This window comes from Centruroides vittatus, unplaced genomic scaffold (assembly GCF_030686945.1).
Source record: "Centruroides vittatus isolate TY-2023 unplaced genomic scaffold, ASM3068694v2 scaffold_712, whole genome shotgun sequence".
NCBI lineage: Eukaryota > Metazoa > Arthropoda > Arachnida > Scorpiones > Buthidae > Centruroides > Centruroides vittatus.
Window position 1 is genome coordinate 1,947,778 of NW_027122715.1, and position 23,866 is coordinate 1,971,643.

Consider the following 23,866-nt stretch of genomic DNA (forward strand, 5'->3'; position numbering starts at 1 on the left):
GAGATTTTTGCGTGTTTTTCGGCAGTTTAAAGGAATGACCTGCCGCCTAGATATACACCGACGTGCAGTATTAGACTTAGTCATCGCTAGAAGGTGGGACAATGTACATCCTGCGCCTTTATATGCGATGGACACGAAGGCTACAGGATGATGGCAGAGAAAGATAAAATAGCTACGCCTGATGGCAGTTGATTTTCACATCACTACAGAAGAATTTAATGTACTCATTTTGTGTTGTTTTGTAAAATTAGAAATTGCTTTTTTTTTGCCTTTAATTTATTCTTTAATACACGCTTTTCTCGATTTATGTTAAAAAAAAGTTTTTTAATCCTATTTCTTAATGATAAAAAAACTATGGCAAATTTTGTTTATAAAATATTTACGCAGATATATAATAATTTCAATATTTAACTTAAAAATTTTTAGTATTTTTCATAGCATAATACTTTTTGATAAGATTTGAGGATTGTAGTAAGAGGATAAACTTATATGTGACATTTTGAATTTAAAAAACTCGAAAGGATAAAAAAAAAGGGGGAGGAAAAGGAGTCGGAAAATGTTATTTTTCCAATCAAATCAACGAAATTTCGACATTTCTATAGAAAATTTCTCCCCTTTAAACAAATAAAGGTTGTTATTTTTAGAAAATTCTTCTGATCTTATAGATGATTTTGATATTTCTGAATATTTGATGTAAGAACTAGAATGAACTTATTATACTACGACTGGTATACATGTATACAAGATTACTTATGGGTTATTCATTTAATTTTGTCAAAATGCAATGTTATAATAATAACTTTTCGAGTAGTTTACTATGAAAATGTTGATGTTTTCAATATCGGTATGAAAAATCTCAAAAAAATTCTCTTTATCTAGCTCAACGAAACTTCGGCATCAGTTATAACTAGAATATTCGATCTAAATAAAGTACTTATATTGAGAAAATTGTATATATTGTAGACTAAAGAGATGACACTCAGTCTCTGTTGGGTTAAGTTAGCTTGTGTCGGGTGTCTTCATCATCTCGCAGCATCCAATCAGATACCTTAGTTTTTCTCTATTAAATCCTCCCGCAGAAACTGGATTCAGTGTTTCGTCCGATAGAAGCTGTGTTTAAAATCTCTCTTACTCGTTTCATATCAGGCGTATTTTTTTCTTTGTTTTTTTCTTTCTTATCTAGCTCAGCTTATTGGGATTTAGCAAAAAAGCCTTATCGACGTTGACGGTGAGTCGGCATTGCAGAAATTGACTTTCTTCCTTCCATGTGGAGTTGATTTTCTTTCTGTAAAGAAAGCAAAGTGATTACGTGCTTCTGTCGGAGAACGTCACGTAATTGATGTTGACTGCACAAGAAGCTCACGCGTGATACACTGCATCGAGGCTGAAGCTGACACCGAATATAATTCTAAAGCTAATTGAATGGAAATTACACATTGCATACTAACAATTTACCATATTCTGAATAATAATTTGTTGATTATTCTAGCCGTAACTTGCCAAACAATAATTCTGATGAGGCGAAACATACTCCAGAAGTTTATTATAATACAATATCCATAACAAAAATTAAGTCCTTGTAATAAAAAAGGAGCTTCTTATTTATTTATTTTTCTTTCTTAAGTTAATGCATTAACTTAAGTATTAAGCCAGCGATTATTTATATAAAATTTAAATATAATTCCGTTATAACTATATGAAGAAAAATACATAATCGAATACAAAATTATATATTTTGGTCTACACATTTTGTATGGTAAGTTAATATTTATAATTAAATTTTAAAAAATATATATATATATGTATCAAAAATGTCGAAATCAAATAACATTTTTTAAATTGTTCCAGAGAAAATATTTATATGGATACGTTTCAGGAATACGTACTCATATATATATATATAAAATACATTAAAAATATAATATTTTAGGATTACTTAGAGGAAATTTTTTTTATAAATTTTATTTTATTTTATAGTAAAATCCGACTTCTGTCCTCATTATTCGGACAAAGTTTCATCCCAGATATTGCCATTTTGATGCTTGGCAGAGAAAATTTCCATTGGAATGAATACTGTTGCTGTAGATATGTCTTCTTGAATAAGAAAAATAGAGGAAAAAACGACAAAAGAAGGTGCAATAAATGGAGTGTAAAAACATCCTCAAATGTTGAAAATGTTCTTTATATGTCAGAAAAGGATAAAAGTGTTGAAAGGATACATTTTATTCTCTTCTTGCATGGATAAGTTTTATCATATCGAAATGTACTGATTTTAATAAAACTACTACTACAACAACAATGCTGTAAAAAGTCCATTAATTATATGAATATTATTTGAATTTTAAACTAAATTTTTTAATATAATATAATAAAATCTTGAAAGAAATTTAATAAAAACAAAAATCTTTTCGATAAATCAATGCGTTGTAGCATTTTTTAACGTTAAAAGTGAACCTTTTTTTAAATAAAAATTCTAGTAAAAAACGTTAGCTTTGTGAACAATATATAATAAAAAATAATTTAAAAACGTCTTTTGAACGTATTTATGTGATAAAAATGTAATCTATTATTCATGAAATTGTATGAAGTTTCAAATTACTTAATTTGTATCTATATAAATAAATAAAAAAACTTTTTTTACTCTTATAAATTGTAAAAAAATTCTCATGCCATAATGTAAAGTAATCAGTACATTTTCTCTCAGGTAATTCCAATGGATTAAAAAGTATCATCATATAAACAATTTTTTTTAACAATGTAATTTTAGCTTAAAGCAATTTTATTTATCTTATTATACATAATGAAATTATAAATTTGCAAGAAAGATTTTACTCTGATTAATAAGATTTTTCTTAATAATAGTAGTAATAATAATAATAATAATGACAACAATCTATTGCTTTAAGCAATCAATTTTAAATGATTTTGGAAAATATTTTTCAAGTAATTAACACTAAAAAAACAATTTTGTATGTTTGTACATATACAAAACTAACAAAGTAAATGGAGTGATTCAACAACGAACACAGTAAATGGAATGATTCAACAATGAACTATATAGAAATTTATTTTAAAATATTTATTAATATATAAGGATTAAGCTCTATACGACGTACTTCTAAATTATTTTTTTAATTTAAATATAAAAAATAAGCTTATATTTTAGGTTTTTTTTTTTGCAATAAATTATGCTCTTTCCGTATTAGTTATTCGTAAAATTATTATTATAATTTAATAAATTCTTATAGATTAAAAACCATGGAATATAACACTCGAACGAACAAAAAAAATAACAATATTTGGACATAACAAAATATTTTCTTTTTGATAAAAGAGAATATAGATTCTGAATGACGTGGGTTCACTTCCCATTTGGTCCAAAACATCATTTTTTTCTTCTTTCGACATATGATTTATGTTCTAGGCTTATGTTCGTGGTTAATTTATTTATTTTTATTCTCTACATTATCATTATTATAAAAATTATTATTTTCTGGTCATTAAACACGTAAAGAGCATATTTTTCAAAATTTTCTCGTAATTTGTATTTATTCAAATCAATTTTATTTGCATGTAAATTACGATTATTCTAAAATATTTTACTTTATACTTTAAAATGTTTACTTTACGCGATATCTATGAAATATTCTTTCGAATTATTCGAAGTTATTCTCTGTGACTGACAAGAGCTTAAAAGTAAGAGCACTACGAAAACCACTGGAGTCTTCTCAGTGCTTCACTCTTAACCTGTCAACGCTTTATCATACCTGATACTTTCAACTGAATTTAAATATATATATATATATATATTAAAATATTTGGTTAAATTTACCTATGGTAGTCAAAATGGCGGCTCGTCTCTGATTCCAGCAAACAGAAGAAAGGAAACAGTGGGGACGCATGTTCTAACCTAACCTATTCTAATAAATTACCATAATTATTACTAAACAAAATTATTAGAATAGGTTAGGTTAGATTAGAACGTGCGTCCCTACTGTTTCCTTTCTTCTGTTTGCTGGAATCAGAGGCGAGCCGCCATTTTGACTACCATAGGTAAATAGTAAATGTTACCTATGGTTCCAAGATGGCGGCTCGTCTCTGATTCCAGCAAATAGAAGAAGGGAAACAGTGGGGACGCGCGTTCTAACCTAACCTATTCTAATAAATGACCATAATTATTACCAACAAAATTATTAGAACAGGTTAGGTTAGAACGTGCATCCCCACTGTTTCCTTGCTGGAATCAGACGAGCCGCCATCTTGGAACCATAGGTAACATTAACCGAAAAAATATTTATAGTAACTTAAAAATTTATCAGGTGAAGCTAATGCTAAGCAAGCCTAGAAGCTAAGGTATTAGTATCTGATAAGTTAGCTTTCTAGACCCCATAGAAGAAGTTTAAATATTAAAAATTTAATTTTTTTTTTCAAATATTGCTTATTTTGAAATCGCATAACGAATTTAAATATAAAATCTTTTTCGTTGCTCGATTCTTCTCACCATAAAGAGTATCATCCTTCTTAATTCCGGATTATTTGTACTGATAAGATGACTAATATAATCCTTACACTTATTAAGAAAAGTTTGAGGAATCATTCAGGTAGTCAATTAACAAAAGTTTCGTTCCAGATGACATACCTTCTACCTAATCCCTAGCAATCATTAACTCCTCTTCATAATTATGCTCGGATGACATTTTAGTCTATAAACTTGTTTTCTTTAAAGAATAAATAAAGAAAAACTGTAAAAGTTGTAATCTCGTTTGCTTATCTAGATTAAGCTTAACGATGCCAGTAATTATATCTTATTTTGTTAAGGCAACGAAGTCGATAGTGATTTCGCATCAAAGCTGATCAAATATAGAACAAGACTTAATTAACGAGATGTTATTACTTTAAAGTTAATAAGATGAAGAAATAAGGCAGAGCCATAAAATTTCTCTCTACTTTCTACTGGATTATTTTAAGTTTAATTCACTTTGCTACATTTAATTTCTTTTTATATATATTATTAAAAGTAATTTTCTCTTATAAACTTGCTATTTTTAGATTCTTATCGTCTTGGTTTAAAAAAGAGAATGTGGAATTTTCTTTAGCCTTTTTTTTTTAAAAAAAATAAGAGGAAAAAAAATTATTTTAATGATGTTGAGAGAGGAAAAAAAATTTTTTTTTTCTATCGGAATCTAACAATGCTAGACAATTGATAAGCTCAATATAAGTTTATCTACTGAAATTTATTTTTTCAAAATACGTTTGGCATTTTCCTGCCATCTTATCGCATCATCGTCATCACGCCACTTCTCTTATGTAAATTATTTAAAGTAAAGTTATATATATATTTGTCTCAATACTTTAAAAAATACCAAAGTTTAAAACACTTCTTAAATTAAAAACATTACATTATTAACATTTTTATACGTTATTTAGTTAGCGCTCGACCATCAGCAACGAGTCTGAATTTGGTACTAGCTCATTTGATAAGATTAAAAATCATACTTTTTCTCCTCTTTTTATTTCAAGAAATTAAAGTATAGAAGCTATATGATTTATGTTCTACAGGAACACGTAGAAAATAAGTTATTTTTGGTACTTACTTCCAGAGAAGAAAGAAAGCAACGACCAATGCCACGATCACTACTGATGTGCAAACGGCTATAACTGGAAGGTAAGGAAAACTGGAATGACGATAGATTGTTCCGACAGTCACCAGATGACAATTTTGAAGTCCAGTACCACCCGCTCGACATTGCTGTTGTGATGGCGGGGGAGGAGGAGGGGGAACACCAAACTGCGGAGGTGGAGGTGGGCAGTCGCATTGAGTGTAATCGACTTCTTCGGCTTCCCAATAGGGACTTGGATGGGGATAATGTCCCACTGGTGACTCCATAGGGTCTTCACCCGGGTTGGTACCTAAAAATAAAAATAAAAAAAGAAAGTAATTCCAAACCTAAATCTCTTTTACTCTTCGTTCAAAGACGAAGAAATCAATAGAAAACATAACATAAGGATGCACGTTAACACAATGACGTTAGTTACTATTTAAATGCAAATATTACAGATAATTCTCGATAATTGAAACTGCCCGAGGAATTAGTTATAACAGTGGCGTGTTTAATGAGAACAATATGTAAATATTAATAATATTTTCATACAGAAAAGCTCATTTTAAATATTTTAATTGAAAATAAATCGAAATTTTTCTTCCAAAAATATAATTATTTTTAATTTTTTTTTCTTTCGAATGCGGGTCGAGATATTTGCATTTTTATTACATAATTTCACCTTGGAAAATTTATTATCATCTTTTTTTTATTGTTATTATTACGATTATTATTATTATTATTTTTTCTTAGCTGGAAAATTTCATCTTAGGACATTAAACACGCATCCCACAGATAATCATATCAGACAGTCCATATTTTTCGTTGAAAATGGAAAAATTTCCATCACAAACTTTTCCCGTTATCGAGTAAGTTTTCCAATGATGCCAGAAAAGCAAGTTTCTTTGGGACGGCTAAAAATTTAAAATTTAAATCAATCCAAATCCTACAGTTCACTCGTCCAAAACCAGTCAACAGGAATTGCCCGTTCCTATCAGTTCCAGCAGAGTGCCCATAGCGGATGGTAAGCGATATCCCGTCATGCACCGCGAACCACACTCTGGTATCTTAATCGAACATTTCAGGAGTCTTTTGTCATCCTTTCCATGGAATTATGGCAAAACTCTCCATTGCTGAAATGAATAATTCTTCCAACCGTATAAAAGTCTCCATAAACACGTGTTCCTCAATCCAATACAGTTAGACATATGTTACTTAATAATTATAAAATTTACCACTCGTGCTTAAAATTAAGGATAAAATGGTAAATTAAAAGCATTAAAAGTATAGATTTTCACTACTTACCGAACGAGTCGCCTTTAGCTAAACTAGTAAGAATTTTTAATTAATTTAACATTAAACAAACTGAAACGAATAAAGACAAGTTTACATTTGTGTGATTCTTAAAGATTTATATATATATATATATATATAAATTTTTAAAATATTCGTTTTTAAAAGGTTATTTTCGTGTAATAAAAAAGTACAACTTTTACTTTTTGAATATTTTGAATGTAGATATCCCTTAGAATTCCTATAATAAGACGACGACTTGCGGCGATTTCGAATAAATCTTCAATCCACGATTCAATAGTTTTGTATCAAATATTCTTTCTAGAAATTTTCGAATCCTGGAGAGAATATTTAATAAGGAACTACATAATTCAAAGAAATGCAAAATAATAGTTAGAGAAGAAAAAAATTGAACTTTTTCGATATATATTTTCTTTTTACTTTAAAAAAGTTGACATTTATGAATTTCTCCTCAAGCTAGAATCGAATTATAAAAGTTTTATATAGGTAAAAAAAAAAAAAAAAGAAAATACTATTTAAAGAGTTAAAGGATTTCTAATTAATTCTAGATGCGATGCCTTACAGAACAGGAAGAGACGAAGTGAAAAACGTAACAATATAAGCCGATTAATGTATGTTAAAAAAGAACTTTTTTTTATTTTAGGTTATTTACGTTATTTTCTGCGATTATTTTTTTTTACTTTATCGTAATTAGTTAGCATTAAAATCGAATTTTAAACCGTGTCAGCCCTTAAAACGTTCCTACAAAATCTTTCATCCGAATTAATTTACATATGCAACTAGTATTTTCGATTTTGTATCATTATTAAACTATTATTAGTTTTGTTTTTTTTAATATAAATAATAAATAATAATGGCATTAATCCTTAGAAATAACGTAAATTTTAAGAAGCTTTAACAAGCTTTTGATTAAAAGGATGTTTATTTATAGATTTAACCTTAATATTTATATAATAATGATTTTATTAAAGAGAAGTTTAAAAAAAGAGAGAGAGGAAAAGGGGAGGAATAAGGTAAAAATTGTAAAATTTTAATTAGATTAAGGAAGAAAATGTTATGTTTTTGTCAAATTTACGATTTAATTAGAACAATTTAAATTGTGTACAATCTTGACAATTTTCTTCTTAATGAAAAATATTTTGGCGATATAAACTTTGTTTAATACAAACACTTATAGTAAAGATACGCAGGTTGCTTTAATTGAGGTCTTATTACACGTCAGTCGTCAGTTCAAATGACAATAATCCCATAGGAAACGTAATTAAACTAACAGTTGTCAGTTATAAGCAGCAGCTGTCATTAATTCGAAGGAATAAAGATAGTTTGAACGGCAATTGATAAATTGAAACAAAAATTAATTAGCTGTGTTTTTCTATTTTGTTATAAGATTAATGATCTCCAGCATCTTTTGAACGTTGAACGGTACTTAAAAAATCATTTATATATATGTATATATGTATTTATATATGAATATCTTTCTCTTTTCGATATCTTACTCTAAAAGAAACTTCTAGAGTATTATAATAGAGAAAATAGCTTTAAATTTTCCATTAAATTTGTCATTTTTTCCCCTTCTCCAAGAGATTTTGCTACTTGGAAAATGAGAAATCATTTGTTGTACAGAAGAGGAGAGAAGAAAAAAAATACCAAGATCGACTTTATCATGAAAATACTTTTCTAGCAGATAAATATTCAGTTTAAATAACTATTGATAAAAATCATTACCTGCTAATCTACTCAATAATCATCCTATAATGTTTAAATTACGATAGGGAAGCAGTTACATTTGAATCTACATCAGTAACTTGGATAAAATTTTTTTTATTTTTTAAAATAAAAAAACAGGAATTATAAAAGTTATTATCTTAATTGTAATTTGAAAAGTTACTTTAATTATATATTAAATTTTATTTATTGTTAAGTAATATGATATAAACTAGATTTTTTTTAATCCATTAAAAATTATATTAGGATAAAAAAATATAATTTTATAATTTTGTAAATAACTGGTTCTTATCAGATATTTTTCAGCAATAAATTTATAATTTATTGCTGGAGGAGCATGATTTATGTGGCGCCATCTAAGAGAAAAAATTCAAGATACTGAAAATTTTAAACAATATATATATATATATATATATACACCTTTACATATTATCTATATACAGTATAGTCTATACATTATATACAGTATATATAAACACACACATACACACAGCTTAAACTAATTTAAAAAGCAAGAAAATTTTCATTTACTTTTAAAATATTGACAGTGATGAATGACTTAGCTTTACTAATTTCTAGAATAATATAATAATTAAAATTATAAAGTCATGTTATTATAGGATTTAACAACATATTTGCATTCGTATTCTGCTAAATATGTTTAACTTCCCTCTTTAAATTCTCATTAGAATTATTACAATATTAATTTTAATGAAGTTAAAATCATAATGACAGCGAAAACAAAGTTATTTTATGAAGTGTCATCGAAAAAAAACGAAAAATATATATATATATATATCAGTAAATACATTGAAAAATAATTACGATGAATGTCAGGATATGTGGCTAATGAGATATAAGTAGCAATTTTTATATTTTAATTTATTGATTTTCTAGCTTTTGATACATTTTTCAAAAATGTAATAAATGTTATAAAATTTATGAGAAATAATCAAATTTGATAACATTTTATAAATCATTTTTGTAGATAACTTTGTTATTCCTTTCCTGGAAATTTCAGTGAGTAAGCAATAGTTCTAAATCAATTTGTTTCTGTAGATGTGACTCAAATGTTAAATGTAATAATAATTTCAAAAATTACCGCTTTTTTCTCCTTTCTTTTTTTATATAAAAAAAGTTTACAAGTCTTGAATCATCAATAAGCTGCGAATTATAGAAAGTTTCGTCAAAGCTTCCTGTAATTTTTCATCGAATTTTTCACTTCTGTCCTTATTTTTTTTTTTTTTTTAATCTTAAAGCTCAAAAATTGTTAAAGTATCGAAAAATGACAAAAGATAATCTAGATTTAAAAGAATTTTCTAAGAACTTTCTACTTTTTTTTTTAAATTTTTATGTCTTCATCCACTTTTTATCCACTTCTCTGTGATGCGGATAAAAGATCAAATTATCTAAAATTATTACATCTTTCTAGTTTATAAAACGTTATTTTTTTAACTATTTTAAATCGATTTAACGATAATAATTTTATAGCATTATTCTTTTTATTTTTTTTAAAAAAAAGAAATACATTCTAAACACATTTTGAAAGTAAAACAAAAACTTAGAAGTCTACTGTACTAAAGAACACTTATGAATACAGCATGGTACATGTCATAAGGCAATGATTTCCGCAGGAACAGGAAGTAAGCATCGAACAGACAAGGTTTCGTACAGGAAATGGCATCGTCGTGTCATCTTTCTGTCCGAAAAGGGATCTTTTCCTTCAAGGGTGACAGGAAATGACGTCATTATTGCCAATTGAAGTATCGTCCGAAAGAGATATTCAGAACAAGCAGAAATAAGACGATTTTCCAGATAAAAGTCATTTTATAAAATGAAACTAAAGTGATGACTCGTTCAACTTTTAAGATTTATTAACTTCCATTAATGTAAATTTTCGTCATTATGTAGATTTTTAAGTATATTTATCCTATACAATTAATAACCTTAAACTTCTTTCTCGTTTGTTTTAATGAGCAGGAAGATAATTTTAAAAGTTGTACAGTTCTTTAAAAAGATCTCGACCAAAAAAATTGTTATTGTTATCTCATTAAGAGTTAAACGAACTATATATATATATATATATAAAGCAATAAAAAGTGTAAAAAGCAGAAAGCACATTCGGCTTTTTGATAACAGTTGTTATTGTGTTCTCCTTGACAACCCGAAGTGAATTGTCTACTTAAACAATCTGGTTGTCACAACAAAAATAAAAGACTTCTCGGATGAAATTTAATACTATCAAAAGTCATTAAACTCTATCAATAATAATAGAAAAAAAATTTATAAAAATTTAATTAACTTTGATCGTCAGAAAAATATCTCTGGCCATGAGCTGAATCTTACACCATATTTATTATATAAGTGACAATATATTTTAAATTTATTTTTAAGACATTGTTATGCTGCTTATAAACAAGTATTGACAGACAATATAACATCAGTCAATGCGTAGGCCTACTGCTTTATATCCTTAGAAGAAATATTCTTAACGATTGGGGATGATGCATGTTAATAAATATAGAAAAAAAATTAAATTAAATATAAAGAAAAGACATACTTCAGTTTATAATTAATGTGTTATTTTAGTAAACGAAAAGAATTTGAAATCATAAATCACTTTTAAAATATATTTAACGTTAATGCAGTCGTGTAATAAATTAAAATATTTATTAATAATTTCATTAAAAATAGTTTTAAAAAAAACTGTTTAAAAATATTTTCTAAACGGTTTAATCGTTAATTTGAAAATAATGTGTTTTAAACATATTAAAATAAGAAACTTTCGGCGCAGATTTCTATTCTTTAAGAATAAAATATAAAGGAAACATGCCACTAAAAATGCATTTTACTATATTAAGATATCATTCTTTAACATAAATGAATGCCTAATTTAATTCTGTTTAGTTTTGTTAACGCAATGAGTAATAATTCTTGGTCGTATTCTATAAAAGAAGAGTCATCCCAACCTCATCTTTAGCAATCAAATGTTGCAGGCTATTAAAGATCCATTGATGTATAGCTCGAGTTCAGGATCTTTTGTAGTGAAGGAAATGATGATTCTTTGTTAAATCTCACCCCAGCAGTCATTACCATCGTTAACTCTTATCTGTCCGTAAATCTGAGTCTGCTGCAGTTGGCCTATAATTATCCCCACCCACAACATTTGTGTATAGGAGGGTAGGACCCTTGACACGTGATTAAGAAAGACTAATGAGAAGTCGACAGTTTTGCCGATAGGAGGTAATATTGCTGGAGTCTTTCCATGCATTTTGTCTTGTTGATTTGACAGGAAAAGACATAATTTTCATAAACTGGATGCTATCGACGATAACGTATGCTATATATTTCTCTGGTTTAAAATTTAAACATTGATCTTTACAACAAAAATTAATAGTTGACATATTTTATAAATTCATCAACCTATCATAATTACTTATTATACAAAATTATTCTCGTAAGGGAATAATATTTTATGGAATAAAAGTCTTAAATTCATAAACAACTTTCATATAATTCATTGTAAATGGCTTTAAATAATAATTTAAAATGTAATTATTTAGACGGTCTTTTAAAATATGCGTATATATTTTAATGAATTGATATAAAATACTTTTATGTTGGGATTCTAAAAGGTTTCGAATTCAGAATCCATTACGTTTGTGCAATCATTGGAAATTCTGAAAATTGTTAGTCTGATGGAGAATTTTTGTCAGTAACTTGAAACATTCTGACTGAATTTGACGTTTAAATAAACTCAAGACATTCCTAATACTCTCTGGATTATTACTAGAAAACCTTCAACTGTTTTCAATGGATTCAAAAGACTTACATTTTTTTTCTTTTTTTCAGCTCTAAGCAAATTTATCAATTTTTCTGCGGCATAAATTTATATTTTAATTAAAATTTAAGCATATTAACATGCCACTTACTATAAAATACTTAAGAATTTTGAATTTCGATTAGAAGATTAAATTATAAATTTTATAAACGTGTAAAATAAATAATTTATCTACTTGTATACTCGTTCAAGCATTAAAGAGACTCTTAGATACAATTAGAAATGAAATATTGAAAAATAGATTATAAATTAATAAAGATAAATGCCACTTTGAATAGAAAATGATTGACTAAATCTCTTAAAACTATTCTAATTTTAATCAATTTTTTCGCCAGTTAAATCATCCATATATCAATTTTATCTTTCCTAAATCTAAAATGTTTACTGGAAAATAAATATAATTATGGGCCATTTTTATTTAATTTCCCATTAAAATTACTTTATTTAATAAGAATTAAATTCTTCTCGAATAACTAGAAGCTCGATATCATTAGAAAATGTCAGATTATCATTAAACATTTTCATTAAAAGACGATAAAGCCGGGTTATAATTTACATATTCCAATATAAATTAACCAAGTATCGTATCGTTATTACTTAAGATAATAAAATTTTCGAGTGGATTTTAATATTCTAAGAGGATCCATTTTTATATTTAAACTCTCTTAAATAAATATTTTAATAATTCATAAATACGAAAACACTCCGACAATAAACTTATTAACAATGTAACAGATAATACGAAGAAGAAGAAGAAGAAGAAGAAGAAGGGGGGAAAAAATAAAACAAAACATAAAATTTATTATTCTACCTTAATTAGTATCATTTTGAAAAATTTCCAGAATGAATAAAAATTTGACTAGAGATTCAGCATATTGCAAACTTTCTTTATTAGCTTTACAGAATGGAAGCAATGAGAGAAGAGAGAGAGAGAGGAGGAAGAAAAAAATCCTTGTACGCTTGTGTTATTGAAATTCTATTGTTGGAACTTTCTAAGCTAATTCAAATATCGCCAATTGTTTGTCACCACAACAGAATATTTTTATAAACCTCTTCGTCTGCTTTAATTAACAAAGTTGATGATATATTTTTTTTTTTTTTTGTTTTTAATTTGAGAAGAGTTAAACCATCCATTTTATACAGATTTCCATATACACGTATAGAGAAGAGAGAGAGAGAGAGAGAGAGATAAAAAGTTTCTAGCTAAAAGCAATTTTTTTTCCTGTTTTTAAAACAATTTCCTATATAAAAACATTAATAATTTAGATAAAAGTTTTTGACTCTTAATATAATTTTAATCTATTATTTTCCATTTAAATTTTCTTCCTCTTTCTCTCTCTCTCTCTCCCTCTCTCTCTTGATGCTCTACTTTACACGTTGAAAATATTGGATTTCATTCTGACAGTTTGCGTGACAATTTTACCTACGTTTAGAAAATGTCCTTTTAGATTACATATACGATAAAATTCCCAGCTTGTGGATAGAATTTGAAAGTTTATTCAAAATTTACATTTCTTTTACATAAACGCATCATGTATTTTGTAACTGCATGCTTTATATAAGTTGTATATATAAACATATATTTAGATCTTTATTAAAGCGTGATTTATTCTTTGTAAATAAAACTTTTTATATTCTTGTTTATATAAATAAAACTGTTACAAATAAATTATATATATATATATATATATATATATATATATATATATATTAATAAGAAGGGACTTTTATAAGGAAATACTTATAATTTTTTTAATATTTGTTTTTATTAAAAATATAGTAAATATTATTGTAAAATGATTAGAATATTCTAAGAAACGTGTAAATATAATTTAATATTTATGTAAATATAGGAAATATTCCTGTCAATAGATGAATGATTCATGTAAACATAGTGGAATATTATTGTAAATATTGTTTTCCTACAAAATCAAATATAATCTTAGTATATTATGAATTTTCTCAATAGATTTAACTTGTTTATTATTGTAAACTTTTAATAAAATATTGATATAATATATTGATAAAATATTGTTTAATTAATTGGGCTGCAACTTGAAAAAATTGTAGTCCTATAAATTCTCGCTGTCGCCATTTGCCTGTCTGTCCTCCCATAATCTCGAGAATGAAGTTAGATACATGAAAGTCGCGACCAGATATGGAAAGTTTAGGGGCAGGAGGCCCTGATTAACTGTATAGAAACTTCTGCAAACGAAAGGTTACGTTATTTCAATTGAAAATTTTTCTCTGAAAGGTGTCAGACAACCGGAACGACTCTATTGTTAAAGGAAAAGTATAACGTACAGTGGCAAAACACTACTAATTTGAGGTGGAGAGGATATATTTCAAATTAAATACATTTAAAAATATGATTAAAAATTGCAGCCCGGCATTGTGACGACGTCACAATAAATAATTGCATGTCTTTGTGTGAATCTATGAAACTTCTCTATTACATTTTTATCTCTCTTCTTCAACAGAATAACAATTATAATGCGGAATTTTAAAGGAAGATATCGCCAAATCTTGATATTATTGGAAAGCATCACTATGAAAATTTATCATTTAGATTATTCCAAGGACTAAATCATGGACACTTTATAGACATTTTATCTTTGTTTTTCGATCATAGAGATATTTACTTTAATATGCATAATACCCAGGAGTAAAGTTTGTATATTTTCATTTACTTTTTTATAATTCAAAGAGATGGTTGAACGTGATAGGACCACTAATTTTGTGACTCTTCGTATTTTTTGTTAGTTGTATCACCTCGAAAGATCTCTGACTCCTAATACTTGTTAAAGGTTTATTATTATGAATATGTTAACTTTAAATTTTTAATAATAATAAAATACTATCGGATAATTTCATTTTATGGCGAATTAATCCTATTTTTAAATAATAAACGTTTAAAGTAAATTATGTTTGTATTAAATAGACTGCTAACATTTTGTAAATATATTCTCTCATTCACAAAAATCAATACACGAACAAATATTCTATTAATATTAAAAATGTATAAACATTTACAAGGATATTCTGCATTAATAAATATTTTTAATTTGTTAAAAATATTCTTAGAAATTAGTAAAATGGGAAAATATTCCTGTAAATGCGTTTATTGACTTTTTAAATTTCGCTTTTAAAAAAAAGAAAAACTCTTTCGTGTTGATTTTTATTACAGTTATTAAAAAATTTTATGGGAATTTTTGAACATTTTTATGGGTTTATTTCTTATCTATCTTCCAAATTTACTTTTCTATAAACGAGAGAATAATTAATATTCAATATCCAGATGGTTTTTTTCCTCCCAATCCATCTAATCAAAAGATTTCTAATTTCGAATAAGAAGACGGACGGACAGTTTATTGAATACCTATATTAAAAATCATTTTTTTTCTAAGCTAAAAGGAAGATTATTCGTTTCTTTCGTGAAAAAAACAATGAACCAGTATTAAGAATACTTCAATTTTCACAAAGACTGATCCTATTTTATTACGTTAGCAAAGAAGAGGGAGAAAAAAATGCCTGGAGAACAATACTGCACACTTATAAATAAAAATATCTGCATGATTAAATGTCAATTTTGAAATTTCAGTAAAGTTTTTATGCTTTTTTTTATTTATCACTCTTCTAAAAATTGTCTACAACATCCTTTTTATCAATTTAAAAACTACATTACATACATTTAAAGTTTAAAAAAAGTAGAAGTAAAATTAACACGATATCATTTAAACGTTTTATGTGTGAAGAATAGAAATTAATACATAATTCTTTTCTTAATTCGAGAAAAAAAAAACAAAAATGTAAATAATTTAAACGTAATTTAATGCCTGTGTTGGGAACCTGTTGAAACGTAAAAATACTTTATAAATTAATTAAAATAAATCAATAAATCTGGATTTTTTGTTTTGTTTGTTTTTTATCTGTAACAATACTGTAGTATATGTTTTGAAAACCTTGAGAATTAACTCGGATAGATGAACAGAGTCATCCTAATCTGTCAAAATCGCCTCAACATGACCTCAATCTCTGTCAATACAGCAAATGCTGTTGGATAACAATAGTCGTCGCCTGAGATCGAGATCGAACTGGCAATGCCAAAATCGATTTAGCATCGATGCCTTACCCACTTTCCCGCATCGAGAATCAATATTAAACATTTACCGAATATTTTTTATCTTATTTATCCAAGCGTTTTGTATATATACAATATATACAATATATATATATATATATATATATACATTTCAAGCATTGTAATCATCAAAGGAGATTACGAGTTAGTGTAAGAGTTTTTATTTATTTATTCTTTTTTTAAGAAGCGTATTTTAAAAAAAAAATTATCTCGAATTAATGGATAATTAATTTATCGTGATTTTAAGTGAAAAGTGAAAGGACGGGGTTGTTTTTTTATTTTTCGGAAATCTCTAGACGCATTGTACTCTGAAGAATCGACACAGGATGAGGATAGAAAAAACTTCTACCAAACAATTCTGTTTCCCAAATGACTGTAGCAAAGGAAAAGTGCAAGGTTTGTCGTCATGGCGACGTACGTCGACTGCCTGGCAGTCAATTTAGAGGCTTGCGCCTTCGCCATCCGCATTTAAACGAATTACGAACTGCCAGAGGGGACGAGTCTTTCTTCGCTGAATCTTCTTTGAATGAAGATCCATTCCTTGATGACGCAACCCTTGGCAATGTTCGTCTTGTACATTACTCATAATTACTCTGTAATCTATCGATGCGGTTTTGAACGAGGAAAAATTTCTGCCCCAAATCACTCTTACTAAGTTTTGAAATTGTAGAAACATGACGTAATTCTTTCGAGGATTATTAAAATGATAAAGATTCAATCGGCAACTTAGAGTCGTTATCATTTAATTATTTATTCTAAATTGAAAATTTAACTGTGGATAACTAATCCAATCAATGAAGTTTAGAGAAAGTTAATGTGGTCGACAATGAGATATTAATAAAGTGATAAAATATGCATAAGCCTGTCTAAAATTTTATTTTTAGTTACATTTAACACGTTTATCTTTACGAAAACTTTAACCTTTTGTCCCTCATAAGCCATCAAACGTTTCTGATTAATTCAATTTTCTATATCCAATAAAACATTTTTCATTAATATAAAAGCCTTTCAAATAGCAAATGCTTATATTATATTACTGAAAATCCATAGAGACATTTATCTAACTTATATTAACTGTTCATTTCTTATAATAAATTTCTTACATTGTACGCTCGAAGCGATGGAAAATCGGTTTATCGTTCCGACTTTTTAAATATTAATATATGACTTATGTTCTGATATCACTAGAAGTTTTGATAAATATATTTTTTATAGAATTTATCTGAAAGATAAACATATATAAATAAATCTTATTAATGAAATTTAATTATATGGATAGAGAGAAGAATTATTTAAATATATATGTATGTATATATATATATATTGCTTATACTGTTATAAATCTCGGTAAATAACTTACAAAATTTTATTCCCTAAACTATTAAATAATCATAAAATCTTTTCTTTTTTTTTCTGTGGATTTAAAGATTTAGAAAATTTAAATAATGTGTTAATTAATTTTAATTAAAAAGCAATTTTTACTTGATGATATTTTAATTTCATTTAACCATTCAAAAATAATAAATTTTGCTTAACGCGAAGTAAACAAATTTGTATACGTCTACATATATACGAGGTTGACGGCTATTACTAGTTAATTTGTCTTTTCGCCTTCATTTACGTATGATCTAGTCATGTCATCGCATGCTAACCTCATTTGTGAGTGTGTAGTACATATTAGAAGCATCTACTGTTCGTGAATAGATTACTGCATACCACTACATAAAGGCACCTGTACTAATGTGTCCAATTTGCTAAACATATCCGATAATCGATTTTTAACTCTACGCCCGAATATTTACTTTAACGATGCTAGAAACTTGGCGCCAAATCCAAATCTGTCATAAGTTACTACACGCTTTTCAAGTATAGAAAAGAATTTTTGATTAAACTCTTAGATTTTTACATAAAGTTTTTAAGGGCAACTCACCTGTCTCCTTGTAATCCGAACCAAACAAAGTCGTACATGATTCTTACGCACCCAGACACCAAAACACAAAGTGAGCTAAGCTACTCTCTGGAGATCGGACAGTCATTCTCCGGCCCGCTGTCTACGTCACATCCTGTATCCTCCGCTAAAAGAAAGCACGCATCACTGAGGACGGTAGCAGAGCAGACAGCTCACTGTACAGTGACTGCCACCAGAGAACTCTCGGGTCAATATACGGGAGCCGGGACTGTGTCGTGTCTTTCCTATCCACCATCGGCATCAATCAACGTCCGCTAGGGCGGCGCTGCCATCGCTGCCAGGTGGCGGCACCACGCAGATGATGCCAGAACTACCTTACCTCTCGTAAGATTTCATTCAAACCATTGTAGTTGCCAAGAAGTTTACTTCGTCTCCAAATGATCCGTTTTCAATACATTAAATTTTGCCCATTTGGTTCACTCTTACCCGTTTAACTTGAAAAATGTTTCTACTATATGACTATGGAAAGATATCAAGAAAAATTCACGTTGGCTTTGTTACACATTGATAAATTTCCTAGCCCCTGTAAATCGAGTTTCACTGCCGAGTATTGGTGTTTGGCAGCGTATCTCTTCGCTCCATTGAAAGTTTAATTATTGCGGGAGAAATCTTCTTCTTTTTTTTTCTAATTAAAAAGCGAAAAATAAAATTAAAATCTAACTAAATTTGAAATTATGTTACAATATTTTTAATCTGATTAAAAAGTAAACTTTTTAAAAGATAAAAAAGTAGAAAATTCTAATTCGATCAAATCAATTCTGATGGCATTTTAATTGGAATAATCTCTTTAAAAATTAATTAATAGATATTTACATATCATAATTATCTTATAACAAAAAGTGATTATAGTTAAATATTCAAATTTAAAAGTAATAAAAAAAAATAATAATCATAATAATAATAAATAACGTTTAAAATTGGATTAAAATTGCTATACTTCTATAAACGATCTTTTAAAATGAAATATTTATTTTGACAATTTAATGAATAATAAAGCGATATTATTACATTTTTACATTTAGAAACTCGTCTGAGATGCTTAATTATTTAAGAAAAGAAAAAAAACATGAAACATGATACGTGTATTATATTACATTAGTCTGAATATTGTTTATTAAAGATTGATGAAGGGGAAGCATAACTGCAAATTAGTATTTTGAATAAATAAGAATAAATTTATTTATTCTTTTAAAATTATTTAAAATTTAAATTTTGTTTGTTCGAAGAGAAAATTTCGAAATTTTTATTCAAATATTTATATTAAAAAAAAACTTTTTAAAATAAATTTAAAATATGATATTTGCAGGCGACGTAAGTAGATAATTCAATAATATTCTAATATTGAATTATCGTTCATTTTGTGGATAATTTCGGTCCATAATCGTCTGAGAATCCCGAATGTGTTTTAAGTATACGAATGCCATTTGTTAAAGTAACTTTTTTTGCCATTTCTCTTCATTTATTTCCTCCACTTCTAATTAGCTTGGTTCGCATGTGCAATCTCGCGTGCTTGGGTGCAATAGTAGATAAGAAACGAGACCCTAGACAGTCGTTAACAATTCATTAAAAAATTTCCAAATTAGCACTTGGCCATTGGAAATATTAGAACTATAGATGATCGTAATTAACTTAAATATATAGATATATATACGTAATGAAAAATAAGAATATTTTGAGTTGGTAGAGAAGTAATATTTTTAAGTGTAATGGCTTTGAGAAATTTTTTGCTGCTTTAAAAATTAATAATATAATAATTCAGTTATTGTTATTTATTTATCCTATAAGGATAGGGAATTTTCTGAAAAGACAATTTTTCTACGATGCACGAAATGTTTTAGAAGTTTTTCGATTGTCGAATTAATCCAATAATATTCTTACTTTACTTTAAATTTTACATATTTTTATCCCGATCGGCCGGTAAAATACATGGAAGTATGCATGCCGTGCAGTTGCGGCAATTTCCTATTTCAGGATCATAAAATAAGTTATGGCAGCGAAGATAACCGCGTCTGAAACAATGTCAATTTTTCGCAAAAATGGTTTACATTTCATATCAAAACCCCCACCTTAATACGCGCTATTTTCAATTCTTGAAAAAATGAAAAATACTTTATAAATCATACAAAATATCCTATTCAATCCACTTTCAAAATAACATATTTTCCTGACTCGAAATTCCTAAAATCGATCAGTTGATAAAAAGAAATGTAGTCGAGTCTTTCTATTTCCTTCAATTATATATACGATCGTAGTTTTTGAGGGAAATACTAGGGATACATTCGATCAATATCCCTTTTTCTAGGGGATTCAATTTAGATTTTCATTTTAGAATCTAAATTGAATCTGAGGGGTCATGTTAGCCCGTCCAATTTTGGATAGGGACATACACACTCTCGATAACAAGCCTCCCCTAACCTGCACACAGTTTCATTAGGGGACTTATCTCCACTACCAGATAAGTCAAGGGGAAGGTTGGATCGGACGTCCGAACGTGATAAGAGTCAGTTTCAGAGTGTAGTGAGTCACCCAACAAACCTGTACAACTAACTTGTACATGTAGAAGACCCCACTAACCCTTTTCACTCGGAAGGATCCTTTCTCTACAGTTGCATCTGTGAATACAGATAGCTTCAATTCTCATTGCGACTAGAGTTTAATGCACCGTAATTATCCAAAACTGTAATTGTAATTGTACAGTACATGCATATGAGTATGATTTTATAAATTGACTTCGCTTCAATTTCCTCTCGTTTCTTTCAAATTTCTATCGGATAGCCTCAGGTAAGTGGTACAGATGTAAGTAAAAAGTATTGTGCATTACATAATGGAATTTACATTATTGACAAGAACAATATTTCAATTTGTAACCATCTGGACAGATCCGACCCGCCAGGCTCGTTTTACTATTTGGTTATCCGAGAAACTTTCAAATCGTATTACTTTCTTCTATTCTCCGATTATGCTTCGAGAAATGATAAAAAATAAACTTTGCTATAAAATAATTATTTTATTTTATATCGAATTTTATTTTCTTTTATCGATTTATCTTTAGTCTAAAAATGCAAAATTAATTCGTTAATACATCTAAATTTATAAATATTTTTGGTAAAATAAATGATCAAACTTCATACAAATTAAAAATAACAAAAATTTATAATATATTTAAGTAGATTTTTAGTACTTTAAACGTGACACGATATAAAAATATATTAAAAAGTAACTTCATATCATGCGACAGAAATTTATGTTGTATGGGTTTAGCCCTTTAGAATTTTTTCGTGTGAATTATGACATTAATAAATCAAAATACGGAATCGTTAACTCTATAATAAAACGTATTTTCTCCGTTTATTTTAATGTTTTCTAGAATATAAAACCTTTTTCCAACAGCGAAAAAATGTATAAGATATAAGCTAATGCAAAAGAACAGATAACCAGTAGAGCTATATCAGCTGAGCAACATCAATAGTGACATTTGCAAACTTTCCGACGCGATGTCATCACTCAGTGTTGTTGTTTTTTATTCTCAGAGTACTCTAATGAGGGCTTAGTCGACTACGTAAGCGACAAAGCTGTCACATTGAATCCCAATCCAAAGAGAACCGTGTCGTCGCGACTCATCTCCTGATGTCTCAACGCATCTAGTTCAAGAAGTGTGTATGCTCCGACAACACTAAGCGGTATCAAGACATCAAGTCACGACCGGTAATGCCTGGGGCGTGGAAAGTGTCGTGACACGAACAGGCCCAGCAATCACTACATTCTGTCTTTCTCTCGCTCTTCCCCTTTGTTTTGAAACCCTATCGAGAAATTGTAGGTGAAAAGAAGTCATTCGGACACCGACTCGAGGAGAGCATTTTTTTGGTTGCAAACTGGAAGGTCCGACAGGAAATAGGGTTAGTGACGAAGCGGAAGTGCGGAGGAGTGACAAGTGAAGCTTCGTGTGATGCATTAAGACCAAGAAGTTGGAAGATGGAGTACTCAAACTAAAGGAATCTCGCCTAAAGAAAAAAGTCCTAGCCAATCAAGCTAGTAAAAAAAAAAAGAAAAACTAGCACTAATGGAATGTATAGGTCATTGCTTGCTGTATATAAGTAAAATACTCTTGCACGACTTATTTATTATTAATATATTCTCTGCGTAATTCTATTTAAAAATATATAATCTTTACTTAAATATATTATTTAAAAAATACATTGGTTACATCATATATATATATATGTACATATTAAATTTACTTAAAACATTCACTAATTTTGCATATTTAAGTATTACTAATGCAAAAATTCTTATAACATCCCTTAAGAATTATCAGCATCTTTCAGACGTAGTCGTAAGTATTTATAATTTATATGTTAATTAAAAAATATTCTATAACGTTATAGAAAAATAGAATTAATTAACGACGTTAGAAAACAGTTTTCCGAATATATATCCATAATTTTTCTGGTCGATTATCTCTAAACGAATAGAGAATTGTTAGTATTCAACTTTAAAGTTAAATAGTAAATATTGAAAATGACTCCTTAAATCTATTCTTTCATCGAGTTTATTACTTTAATTTTGGAGTATATATTAATTAAATATCTATTTTTATTTGTTCTGTGGTAGAAATGTAAACTTCTCTGCTCTTTTATTAGCTTCTCTCTCTCTCTAGATTAAAGAAGGAAAAATCATATATATTATAATAAAAATAAACAGCTCAAACTCAATATAATTTCTGAGACTTTTAAATAAAAATTTATAATGAACAAGTTCCAAATATAATATATTTATGCTCGGAAGCCTGATTAAATACCAAATTCTCATCAAAGTCATATTATAAATTTAAAATTCTTATTATATATTCCATATTGATGAAAGTGCTTTTGAATCATTTGCATAATGAAATTTTCATGTGTTAGTTTATTCAATTTTTTATTAATGAAATTTTGTAAAAAATTATTAGTTTTTATAACATATTATCTTATTTTAAAACTCCAAATGAAATTATAAATTTAAAAATTAGTTCTTTTCCCGTTATACAGTCTGGTTACCAAGGTAACTGTCTCTAACGTCCTGTCAAGAGTATTATCATTAGTATAGAGACGTATCCTTTTAAACAAGCTAAGGCATCAATTTTAAATTATGCTTAATAAACTTATGTAATATTAATTTAAAATCATCATAAGTTAACTTTTAAGATTTTGAAAATATTTGTTTTTTTTTTGTTTTAATTTTTAAATAATTAAGTACATATTATTTTCTAAAACACTTGTTCTATAAATACCTTAAAT

The 23,866-nt window shown here is 27.6% G+C and overlaps 1 protein-coding gene across 1 annotated transcript in view; it reads right to left on the reverse strand.

Annotated features, from left to right (window-relative positions):
* LOC136989586 (uncharacterized) overlaps nt 1-18,903 on the reverse strand; it is a 41,908-nt gene extending 23,005 nt beyond the window's left edge. Inside the window, exons 1-2 of the mRNA XM_067287802.1 lie at nt 18,552-18,903; nt 5,595-5,910 (exon numbers count right to left, since the gene is read on the reverse strand). Coding sequence (XP_067143903.1) covers nt 5,595-5,887 — 293 coding nt within the window. The 5' untranslated portion in view covers nt 5,888-5,910; nt 18,552-18,903. The remainder of the gene's footprint in view (nt 1-5,594; nt 5,911-18,551) is intronic.
* Nucleotides 18,904-23,866: the final 4,963 nt, after the last annotated feature.